The sequence below is a fragment of the Typopeltis vanoorti genome, chromosome 8, assembly GCF_054136105.1.
Source record: "Typopeltis vanoorti isolate ZY-2024b chromosome 8, IOZ_Tvanoo_1.0, whole genome shotgun sequence".
Lineage (NCBI taxonomy): Eukaryota > Metazoa > Arthropoda > Arachnida > Uropygi > Thelyphonidae > Typopeltis > Typopeltis vanoorti.
Window position 1 is genome coordinate 137,931,936 of NC_143556.1, and position 13,065 is coordinate 137,945,000.

General features: G+C 39.1%; 1 protein-coding gene across 1 annotated transcript in view; it reads left to right on the forward strand.

The window, feature by feature from the left end:
• The first annotated feature begins 6,454 nt into the window (after positions 1-6,454).
• ND-B15 (NADH dehydrogenase (ubiquinone) B15 subunit) overlaps positions 6,455-13,065 on the forward strand; it is an 89,402-nt gene continuing 82,791 nt past the window's right edge. Inside the window, exon 1 of the mRNA XM_090397018.1 lies at positions 6,455-6,713. Coding sequence (XP_090253144.1) covers positions 6,567-6,713 — 147 coding nt within the window. The 5' untranslated portion in view covers positions 6,455-6,566. The remainder of the gene's footprint in view (positions 6,714-13,065) is intronic.

Here is a 13,065-nt window from a genome sequence, read left to right on the forward strand (position 1 = left end):
TATGGCTCACACATGAAAAGTGACATTAATCCTTAATGTATATGGACATAGTAATTATTATTATTATTATTATTACGGGCGACTCCATGGAGTTCTTAGACTCATCGAGGGAGGCCCTAAACATCATGTCCACACAACTATACGACATTCTCACAGTATCTATCATACCTTACCTTGAACTCACTCACCATCATAGCACTCACAACAAATTCTGGCAGCTTATTCCACTCATTTATCACTCTAAAAGTAAAGAACCCAGCTCTAGCACCCTTGCTGACCACACTCTTGCCCAGCTCCCATAGGTGTCCCCTAGCTCTCCCACCACCAGTTCTGATCTCAAAAATATCATCTGAATTAATCCTATAGAAACCCTTTAGCAATTTGAATGTCTCAATCATATCCCCCCTTTTATGCCTATGAACCAATTTCTGCAACCCACAAATCTTCAACCTGTTCTCATAAAGTTCATTCCATAGACTTGCTATCATCTTAGTCACTCGCTTCTGGATCCTATCCACCTCCTCCCCATCAAGAAGGAACCGAGGTGACCAAATCTGGGCACAGTAGTCGAGATGAGGTCTTATCAAGGCTCGGTACAGAGGTATAATAACTTGCTTGTCTCTGCTCGTCAAAGTATTTTTCAACAACCAAGTAAGTTGATGAGCTGATTTAGCCACGTTTGCAATGTGCCCCCCTAAACTTCATCTCCCTATCCACCAACACTCCCAAGTCTGTGACTTCAACAATCTCCCGAAGTACAGTTCCACCAATGTGGTATACTACTGCTAATCTTTTCATCCCAAAATGCATAACCTTACATTTTGTCACATTAAATTGACATCCATTCTCCTTAGCCCAGGTCTCCAACCTATCCAAGCCTTCCTGCAAGATTTTGACATCTTCTGCATTCACTATTGTTCAACCTAACTTTGCATCATCAGCGAACAAATGAACTGTTCCTCTTAGCTCCTTCCCTATATCGTTAATGAACAAATTATACAGCAGTGGTCCAAGAACAGAACCCTGAGGCACACCACTAGTCACAGGCCGTCTTTTGGACTCTACTCCTGAATAAACTACTCTCTGATATCAACCACCCAACTATCCATCTCACCAACCCTATACCCATTCCCGTATATTGTAGTTTATGGATTAGAATTCCATGTGGTATCCTCTCAAATACCTCAGCCAGGACCAGCAGTATCACCATAAACCCATTATCCTTATCCAGTTCAGCAGTCACTGTGTTATAAAACTTGAGCAAATTACTGAGGCATGATCTACCCTTCACAAAGCCATGCTTTCCCCCGTACAGTATCTCATTTTCATCAATCCATTCCTGTATTTTTCCCTTGACCACTTTCTCCAAGACCTTGACAACGACTCCTAATATGTTGATTGGTCGGTAATTTGCAACAGTAGTTTGGATCTTCCTTTATACAGTGGAAGAATTTCCCCTCTTTCCACACCTTCTGGACTAAACCAGACCTGAGACTTAGATTAAACAACATCGACAAGGGCAGCAATAATTCTTTAGCCGCTTCACGTAAGACCCGTGCCGGTATACCATCCAATCCCGCAGATGTATTCACGTTAAGGTTCTGAAATAGACTATTCACCACCACTTCATTCATCGCAATTCCCGTATAAACTAATGGTTCCTTCTTTTTTTCAATGTCACCACCTGGATGATATACTCAGCAAAGTACTCGCTCAGTAATTCCACTATCGACTGATTCAGTGACGTCCTCACCATCGTCATTCATTAAACTCATTCTGCTGTGTATAGTTTTCTATCTTTTTTTTGTTGCATGCATATTGAAAGAATTGTTTGGGATTCCCTATAGCTAGTTTCCTTTCATAATCCGCTTTTGCTTTTTTTACCACACTTTTTACCCTTCTGTAGTGCGCTTTATTCCGTTCGTGTGCCTGCAGGTCACCTTTCTCTTTAAATTCCCTCCGCATTTGTTTCTTTTTTTTGAAGCTCAAGCTTAATGGTGTTATTCATCCATACAACCCCTGCTTGTTTTACTATTCGGACCCTAAGTATACAATCAACCATAACCTGCTGCAAATGCTCCTTGACCACTTCCCATTTTCTATCGACATCCAGCCCTTGTAGTTTTACATGCCATGGCCCTGATCCAAACAATCTCCTAAGCTTGTCATACTTGCGATCATGGTAATTCCACATATACCATGTCTTAATCGAAAATTACACTCCTTTAGCCACCTTCCAGATCAAGACATTATGATCACTCTCACGAATAGGTGGCAACATGGTCATATTCATTACTGTCAATTTCATAGATGAAATTACTAGGTCAAGCACTCTCGAACCCCTAATACATTCCATTACATGCTGTCTCAGATAGTTATCCCTCAGTAATTGAATAAAATCCAGTTCCTTCCTCACATGTGTCCACTCCTCCTTCCAATAATGTTACCATAGCTGAAATCCCCCAATAATAATTACCCTCCCTCCTTCCACTCATTGCATCTATTTGTCTATGCATACTATCTTCACATCTATTCCATCAGCTGGTCTATAGCAGCACCCAACTGTATATTTTGTTCTGCTTGTCTCAATCTCACACCAAATAGCCTCAAATGTGCTTTCTTCACTATCCTGCAGTTCATCTTCAGTTCTCCTTGGCTGCAGTTTATCAGCTATCATCAATATCACTCCTACCCCCATTTTTTTCTCTTTATCTCTCTCTCTCTCCTGAACACACTATACCTTCACATTCTATCCCACTAGCTATATCATCGTCTGTCAGCCATGTCTCACTAATCCCAATAACCTGTGGCCAGGAAGAGCGAACTAAGGCCAAAAATTCTTCCTTCTTGTTCCTAATACTCCTGACATCAATATACATGGAGTGCAGAAGCCCGTTATTCTCACCCCTATCTTGATGCCCTATACTAACTATCCCATTCTGATTTGTTTTCCTTCGTACTAGCTCAGGCATGTTATTCGCATTCTTACACTCAACTGCCTCACTGATGACTGCATATGTACCCCCCCCCCCCCCTTAACAGCTCTAGTTTCCCTGATTCTGCATATGCACTTTCACTTCATTCAGCAACACGTTTTCCAATCTCTGCACACCAAATCCATTGAGATGTAATCCATCCATCTTATATAAGTCCTTTCGCCCATCAAACTCACTCCACACCACTCCTCATACATAATCTGCGCATAAAGTCATTTGCAATTATGTCCCTTCTTCTCAACTCTTCTCTGTCATACCGTGACAACAGACTCACTATCTTAACTCTTTCACTCTTTTCTTTTGCTACCTATTGTAATGCCTTCAAGTCTTCTCTCATGGCAAATTTATCTCATTTCAAATAATTCGTTCTTGCCACTACTATCACTTCTTTCACCCTATACTTTTGCACTCTAATAGCCTCACTTACATCCTTAAATTTCGCACCCGGCGTGTACGATTTTATCGAACTCTCATCTATTACACCTCTTACAAATTAATCACCGTACAACACCCGTTCCTTCATTTTCCTTTCACTACCAATCATGCTCTCATTTTTCTTATCACACACTTGCTTCCTTCCGTTAGCCGACGCACTCAGTAAGCAATTTTGTAATCGCTCGAGCTGCGGCTTCACCCTATGTATCACTCCGCACGACTGTGCGATCTCCCTAATTGCAACTAACTCCTTTTTTTTTATCACTCAAACTATTCTCACGCTCTGTACTTTTACTTTCACTCTCAACCTCCACACCGTTCTCAATACTATCTGGCAATACATCGCAAATTTCTATCCTATCTTTACGTTCTATCACATTATGGCTTTCATCCATTAAATCAATCTCGCGACCTGAGACACACTTCAACTCCACACATTCCTAACCCTTTTGGCACACTTTCCCACCACTATCATTTTCGAACCAAACTCCCCCCGCTCTTAGGAAAGCATACATCCGCAGATGTTACATTGAACAAAATCCCTTGGGTTAAATTTATTTCACAAAGATGGCCATTTTGGACGCATTGTTTTTTTTCCTTATTGACGCCATGTGCTACGCTACGTATGTATCTCATCAAAATACTAATTAACACTAATTTAAAACAAATTTTTTATGCTAAACAGATTAACTCCGCAATATACTATAATTCTCGCACTGTTGTTAATTAATAACGCTATTTTTAAAAAACTAAATTACTTAACTATAATTATCATCTATGAACTGCTAGATTAAAAGATCTTATGTTAACTGCATACGAAAGGTATTATAATGTAAGCGAAAGCGATTTTTCAATGTAAATAAATAAATATAAAATATAGAACGGCCTGTGTTGCTCAGTTGAAGTGACATTTGCTTCCTCAACTCTAGGCCCCTGAAGAAAGACCTAAGTTCAATTCCAGTCCCAAGTAGAGAACCTTTTATAAGCATTTCTTCGACTGTTCCATAGTTAGTTGATCTCTTGCAAGCCAAGTGGGATTTTTATCCCGGAAATTGGGGATTTTCCGTTCAGTAAGTCCAAGAAAATCGATCATCGAATCCACACTATTTCAGACCATAGCCTACATGGGAGGAGGAAATTCTTGTTTGCCAGTTTCTTCACTGGATACCGCTTAAAGTTAGTGATAGTTGAGGGCCAACTATCACTGACTGAGTATCGGTGGAGGTTGAACTGCCCACTCAGGCTCCGAAAGTTAGACCTAGCTAAAATGGCCTCGCCTACTCCCTGTAAGGGAATAAAATATGTTACAGAGATTTTTTTTGTTAGGGATATATAAAATAATTTTTTTTAAATATCAATAATTGGGCATTTGTCGATGAAAAAAAATGATACAGGCTTTTAAAAACTATATATTACTCTTATCTATCTTGACTATTTGGCTCTTATACTAAAGAAAAGAAATGAAAAAAAGGACAAGCATTTTGCTTAAGGAAATAATCCCAAATGCTTACAAGTTATAACATAATAATACTCTGTATTTCTGCAACAGTTGTATGCATGTTAAAAGCATACCATATTTGGAACTGGATATTGAATAATGGAACATATTGTCATCCTACAAGTATGTGTGGTGACGCTGGGACAATTTATGCGAAAACAAAACTGTCAGATTCAAAACAGCATGGATGGGTACGATCATTTTGGTCGCAGATCACGTGATGCTCTCCTTTTGTGTGCTCAGAGCATACGGCTAACCTAAGCAAGGTTTTTGAAGTCTATGGTTGCTCAATATTTACGGATTCTGTTATGTCGCGTTATCACGCGACATAACAGAATTCGTAAATATTGAGGAACAATAGACTTCACGTTTTTTCGTTCTTCTCACCCTCCCCCTTTTATTTCAGTTTTGGTCATCCAAGAATTGAGTGAGTAGCTGCTGTATTCGGGACCCCCCCTCCCCCTTGACCGTGTTTCTGGCTTTGTAGAATTGAGCTAAGGCTTTTGTGGAATGTGGCCATTGCCATGCATTGCTTCTTAGTAGTAGTAGTAGTGTGAGGAGGAAATATTGAGGAACCATAGACTTCACGTTTTTTCGTTCTTCTCACCCCTCCCCCTTTTATTTCAGTTTTGGTCGTCCAAGAATTGAGTGAGTAGCTGCTGTATTCGGGACCCCCCCCTCCCCTTGACCATGTTTCTGGCTTTGTAGAATTGAGCTAAGGCTTTTGTGGAATGTGGCCATTGCCATGCATTGCTTCTTAGTAGTAGTAGTAGTGTGAGGAGGAACTCTTTCCTTATAGTAGTTGGTTTCTGCGTCCATGAGGGAGTGGCTGCAGTTCCGGTAAATATTAGTTTCTTACGTCGTTTCTTTCAAATGACTTCTGGGAACCTGTTGTGTTCTTCTGCTCTTTCCTGCATCAGCTCTGGAGCCTTTATAAAGAATATATATTTAGTCTTGGACTCCAGTCTGTTGTCAGGATTGGGTTGGCTGCTGATCTTTCAAATTTAATTTGCAATAGGTTGGGCCATTTGATCTGCAAGAATTCGTAGAAATTTCCGAAGAGAACAAACATCTGTTTGAATCCTAGACATTCTTACTGGGAATTGTCCTTTGAAATCACTAGTGCAATTGTAAGCTCTAAGGAAAATTATTATTATTATGTGACACCTCCAGGGAGTCCAAAGATTCATCGAAGGAGAGTGTGCCAACAGCATCGAACGATTGGACTACTAACCGCACTCAAACTTGCTTAACCTTTTGCGTGACCCATTAGTAGCAGAGATTTACTCTACCAATCGACCAACCTTTGCCAGCAAAGGTTGGTCGATTGGTAGAGTAAATGGATAAAATTATTGAGTTGTTTTGTAATAAAGTGGATCATCCGCGACGAGTCTTTCGACTCCATGCAGTTCCCATATAAATAATAATAATAATATAACAGGTACTTTACTTCTTTAACACAAGATTCTACAATCTGGAAGATAATCACGATCGAATAATAATAATACTAAAGCTTAGAGTTTCTAGTTGCGTCTTTTGGCAGGTCGCTACTGTCGTAAACATTGACTGTTCTAAGATTAAGTTCAGTTTGTGTTCCTTTTTTATGCTTTTACGTTTTCCTGGTCGTGTTCTAAGTTATGACGAAGGAAGTTACTAGGCAGTATGATCTTACTCTAGATGAGTACCGTGCAGTTGAAGAAAGAGCTAAATTGCGTCAACAATTGAAACGTGAATATATCAGGCAGCTGACTGATCCACATCGTCATGGTCATGGAGGATACTTGGTATGTATACCTATAAATGAAAGAGTTAGTTCAGTGAACGACTAAAAATTTCTTATCAAAAAATATTATGCCAGCAAATCGTAAAACTGATGTTTCTACGTTTAAAGGCATGCGCTTAGGCCAGGAAGATTGAATGAGCTGTATTGCATCGATGGAGAAAAGGATCTTGGTTATGTGGTCAATAATGATCTGAAGTTCAGGAAATACATGAAAACAGTTATAAAGGTTACTCTAAAAATTCCTTCTAAAATGCGAAGAATACCGTCAACTCGGAATAAGGGTAAGAGTGCCATTGTAAATAAACAGGCACTAATCAAGGCTAGATATGTATTTCTCTGCAGATCTGGATAATTTGGTGATAAGCAATTAATAGAGAAGCAGTGGGAGAATCAATCCTGAAAAGACGTGCCTAAGAAAATGACAAGATCTTTTTTTGGGGAGGATACTGAATTAGTAAAATGCTTTACCAGAGTGAGTGCACTGTTATCTGTGCAAAGTTTAGTCTCCCATGAAGAGTAATGCGACTCAAATGATTCATGGAAAGTAATGCTATTAATAATTATATTATATATTGTTAATTGGGCATCCACGTGTGAAGACATTATGGGAGACCAAAATTATTCATTAAAGAGCCTATTATACTTAAGTTATAAAGATTGCTAGAGGTATATCTCTGGCATTCCGTTCATCCACCATGCTCCGAGCAAGGCCTTTTATCTTTGTCAACCACACTTCTATTCAACTTTCAGGAGTTCTTTCTTTCATCTCTGGCATACCGAAAACTTTTCCCTGTATCCATTTTCTAGAACCCCTTTAGCAATTTCTGTATCTATCATGGCTCCAGTCTTTTGTCTGTCAGTCTATTTATGTAACAGATCTTCAGTATGCATAACATATGCACTTCATCCCTGTAACACTATCCTCCCAAATCCCTGGTCTTGTCAGTGTAGTGTAACCCCATCAGTATTAGTAATATATACATGTAATTTCTCCAACCCAAAGTTCATAACTTTCACTTTATTATACTGGACTGGCATCCATTATCTTTTGCCCCAATGTTATTTGTCACTTTGTTCGTATTGGGTTATCTAATGTATCAGTCTCCAGATAAAATCTGTTCTTTTACTGCCTTCTTTTTAAAGGATCTGAGGGATATGTCTTCCTTGTATCAAACACCTGTTTTACTGTTTCTTTCCCATTCTGTTTAAATGACTTTAGATTATCTGTACTTAGACATTCTTAAGTGTGAACAGTGTGAAATTCCTTTCTAATATCTTCCTTTTTCATACTTCTCACTTTTCATATGATTCTGCCAGTCATAGCATCTGTTTGACTTTAATATTTTTTTTCAGAAAATGCTGACCCCTGTTGCCTCTGGTCATTGATAAACAGTTTTATTTCTAACTCAACTGTAAGGTCCATGAATTCAAGCTGATTTTAACACTTGATATGAGTTTAGTGTTTTGACTGTCTGTTTCACTTGATATAAATTTATTCACATATTAATTCAAAGCTGATTCCCAAGCATACTACATTTCCTTATTTTTTTTATCTGTTTTCTAATTTGTAATCTTCAAAAAAAATTGTTCTTAAATATTATTATTATTATTCAGGCCTCCTTGGAGTCAAAAGACTCATCGTGGAGATCCTTCCTAGGAAACACAAAGTCTATCATGCCACTGCTTGAACTCATTGACTGCTCTTGCTTTCACCACTCTATCAGGCAGTGCATTGCATGGTTCAACCACCCTCCATGCAAAGAAACCACTTCACCCTCATGCTCACAGCTTCCTTTTGCAGCTTCCACGGATGGCCTTTTGTCATCGCTCCTTCCTGCTGATCCACCAAGCAAAAGAGCTCCCCAGTGTCAACCCTGTAACTACCGTTCAACAGTATCCAAAATATTTTTGTACTGTAGATTTGCATTTGAGAATGTAGTTGATTTTTCCATGTGTTTGTTTGTTTTCGTAGTTTCTTTTTATTGCTTATTTTCATAATAGATTTGTTACAGCAATTATTCAGTTTATTTAAGAAAGACTGGAGACTTGTACTAAATTTATTTAGTTGTCACATTACTGCATACAGTAAGGAGTGGAGATTATGAGGGATATTCCACTTTGCTTAGTTAATTTCATTAAACCATGTGCAGATATCTGATTTAATTTCACTTTCTTTCATAACTTAATGTGAACCATGTATATGATGACTACCAGTGTTTTATAGTTGATAATACATCAGACCATCTTTATGCATTTTATATTTGTATATAATTTTTTAATTTGTATTTTCAGTTTAATTTGTATATCAATGATTATAGGAAATGACTTGATAGGAAATATTCAGTTGAGTTGTTTGCTGACGATGCTAAATTGGGAAGAGTTAATGGTAAATGAAGGTGATGCACAGATCCTGCAAGAAGACTTATACAGACTAGGGGCAAAGGTAAATGGCTGGCAGTTTAATGTAACTAAGTGTAAGGTGATGCAACTGCTGGAAACTATTGATGCCAGGGAATTGGTTGTGATTGTGAACAGGGAGTTGAAGTTTTGAGCACATATTGTGAAGGTAACCAGAACAGCACATTACATTATGTGGTTGTTGAAGAATACACTAACATTCAGGGATAAAGAGGTTATTGTTTCCCTATATAAGGCTTTAATAACGCCACATCTGGACTACTGCATACAGATCTGAACTACCAGATTCTGTGGTGATGAAGTTGTGGAAGAGGATCCAGAGGTGAGTGACAAATATTGTGGCAGGTTGTGGAATGCTCCTTATGAGATTAGATTGACAGTCTGTAAGCTTCAAAAATTAGTTGATAGACAAAAAAAGAGGAGACATGACAGAAGCATTTACGTTATTAAATTAGGAACAAGAAGGAAGAATTTTTGGCCTTGATTGGCTCTTCCTGGCCACAGGTTATTGGCATTAGTGAAACATGGCTGACGGAAGAAGATATAGTTAGTGGGATAGAATGTGTAGGTTATAGTGTGTTTAGGAGGGACAGAGAGAATAAAATGGGGGGGGGTATTATTGATGATAGCTGATGAACTGCAGCCAAGGAGAATTGAAGTTGTATCGCAGGATAGTGAAAGGAGCTCATTTGAGGCTATTTGGTGTGAGATTGAGACTGGCAGAATAAAATATACAGTTGGGTGCTGCTATAGATCAGGTGATGGAATAGATGGTGGAGATAGTATGCATAGGGAAATTGATGAAATGAGTGGAAGGAGGGTAATTATTATGGGGGATTTCAACTATGGTAACATTGATTGGAAGGAGGAGAGGACACATGTGAGGAAGGAAAAGGATTTTATTCAATTATTAAGGGATAACTATCTGAGACAGCATGTAATTGAAAATACTAGGGGTGTGAGAGTGCTTGACCTGGTAATAGCATCTGAGAATTTGACTGTAATGAATATGACCATGTTGCCATCTATTGGTGAGAGTGATCATAAGGTCTTGACCTGGGAGGTGGCTAAAGGTGTGGAAATTTCGATTAAGACAGGGTATATGTGGAATTACTGTGCTGGGAAGTATGACAAGCTTAGGAGATTGCTTGGATCAGTGACATGGCATGTACAATTGCAAGGGCTGGACGTCGATAGAGCATGGGAAGTGGTCAAGGAGCATTTACAGGAGGTAATGGCTGATTGTATACCTAGGGTCCGAACAGTAAAACAAGTAGGGGTTAAATGGATGAATAACACAATTAAGCTTGAGCTGCAAAAAAAGAAACAACTGTGGAGGGAATTTAAAGAAAGGGGTGACCTGCAGGCACACGAACGGTATAAAGTGCAGGCCAGAAAGGTAACGAGTGTGGTAAAAAAAGCAAAAGCGGATTATGAAAGGAAACTAGCTTTGCAAGAAAAAGAGAATCCAAAACAGTTCTTTCAATATGCTGCAAGTAAGAAAAAAACTGTACACGGTAAAATGATTTTAAGGAATGACGATGGTAAGGAGGTCACTGAATCAGTCGATATAGTGGAGTTACTGAGCGCGCACTTTGCAAAAGTATATCATCCAGGTAGTGACATTGAAAAAATGAAGGAACCATTAGTTTATACGGGAATAGTGATGAATGAAGTGGAGTTGACTAGTCTATTACAGAACCTTAATGTGAACACATCTGTGGTATTGGATGGTATACCGGCACGGGTCTTGCGTGAAGCGGCTAAAGAATTATCAGTGCCCTTAACCATGTTGTTTAATCTGAGTCTCAGGTCTGGCTTAGTCCCGAAGGTGTGGAAAGAGGGGAAAATAGTTTCACTGCAAAAAGGAGGATCCAAGACTACGGTTGCAAATTACCGACCGATCAGCATATCAGGAGTCGTTGTCAAGGTTTTAGAGAAAGTACTCAAGGGAAAAATACAGGAATGGATTGATGAAAATGAGATACTGTAAAGGGGACAGCATGGCTTTGTGAAGGGTAGATCATGCTTCAGTAACTTGCTCAAGTTTTATAACAAGGTGACGGCTGAACTGGATAAGGGAAATGGGTTTACAGTGATACTGCTGGACCTGGCAAAGGCGTTTGACAGGATACCACATGGAATACTAATCCGTAAACTACAACATATGGGAATGGATATAGGGTTGGTGAGGTGGATAGGTGGTTGGTTGACGGAGAGATATCAAAGAGTAGTTTATTCAGGAGTAGAGTCCAAAAGACGGCCTGTGACTAGTGGTGTGCCGCAGGGTTCTGTTCTTGGACCACTGCTGTTTAATCTGTTCATTAACGATATAGGGAAAGATCTAAGTGGAACAATTCATTTGTTCTCTGATGATGCAAAGTCGGGTAGGGCAATAGTGAATGCAGAAGATGTCAAAGTCTTGCAGGATGACTTAGATAGATTGGAGTTCTGGGCTAAGGAGAATGGATGTCATTTTAATGTGACAAAATGTAAGGTTATGCATTTTGGGGTGAAAAGATTAGCAGCAGTATACCACATTGGTGGAACTGTACTCCAAGAGATTGATGAGGCCAGGAACTTGGGAGTGTTGGTGGATAGGGAGATGAAGTTTAGGGGGCACACTGCAAAAGTAGCTAAATCAGCTCATCAACTCACTTGGTTGTTGAAAAATACCTTAACGAGCAGAGACAAGCAAGTTATTGTACCTCTGTACCGAGCCTTGATAAGACCTCATCTCGACTACTGTGCCCAGATTTGGTCACCTTGGTTCCTTCTTGATGGGGAGGAGGTGGAGAGGATCCAGAGGCGAGTGACTAAGATGATAACAGGTCTATGGAATGAACCATATGAGAACAGGTTGAAGATTTGTGGGTTGCAGAAACTAGTTGATAGGCTGAGGAGGGGAGATATGATTGAGACATTCAAATTGCTAAAGGGATTCTATAGGATTAATTCAGAGGATATTTTTGAGATCAGAACTGGTGGTGGGAGAACTAGGGGACACCTATGGAAGCTGGGCAAGAGTGTGGTTAGCAGGGGTGTTAGAGCATGGGTTCTTTACTTTTAGAGTGGTAAATGAGTGGAATAAGCTGCCAGAGTCTGTTGTGGGTGCTATGATGGTGAATGAGTTCAAGACAAGGTATGATAGATACTGTGAGAATGTAATCGTATAGTTGGGTGGACATGATATTTAGGGCCTCCCTCGATGAGTCTAAGGACTCCTGGAGTCGCCCGAAATAATAATAATAATATAATAAATGGGCTTTATAGGATTGCCACTGAAGACTTTTTTAAGTACATGGAAAGAAGGGAGGGAAAAGGGGTCACCAGTGAAAATAATGTAAGATGGTGGGTAACAAGGGTATTAGGACTAGGTTTTTTTGTTTGCAGGGTGGTGGGTACTTCATCGATGAATGAGTTGAAGTATGGTATTGTGTGAATGATGACTAGCATGTGAATAAATGGATCTCCCATGATGAGTCTGCTGACTCCATGGAGATACCTGTATAATAATAATATTCTTTCATTTAACTATTGGCTTATAGATTAAGGATGCCAAGAAATTATATTCTTGGTTTAATCCTTTATCCAAGTGTAAGCAAACAAAGTTTGTGTGTGAAGTAACTTCATAACTGGGCAACTCATATATAGAGGCTAATGACTTCACATCACTTGCCTTAGTATCCCATAATGCTAAGCACATCTCTTTACTGACATGTATAATACTATGCATTATACATGTAAAGTATAATTCAATATTTCTCATGAAATGTCTTAGTGTTTTGCATTAAAGGATACTCAGGCAAATGATGTGAAGTCATTAGCTAGCCTATATATATGAGTTGCCCAGTCATGAATTTACTACACATGCAAACTTTGCTTACATTTGGATAAAGGATTAAACCAAGAATATTTCTTGGCATCTTAAATTC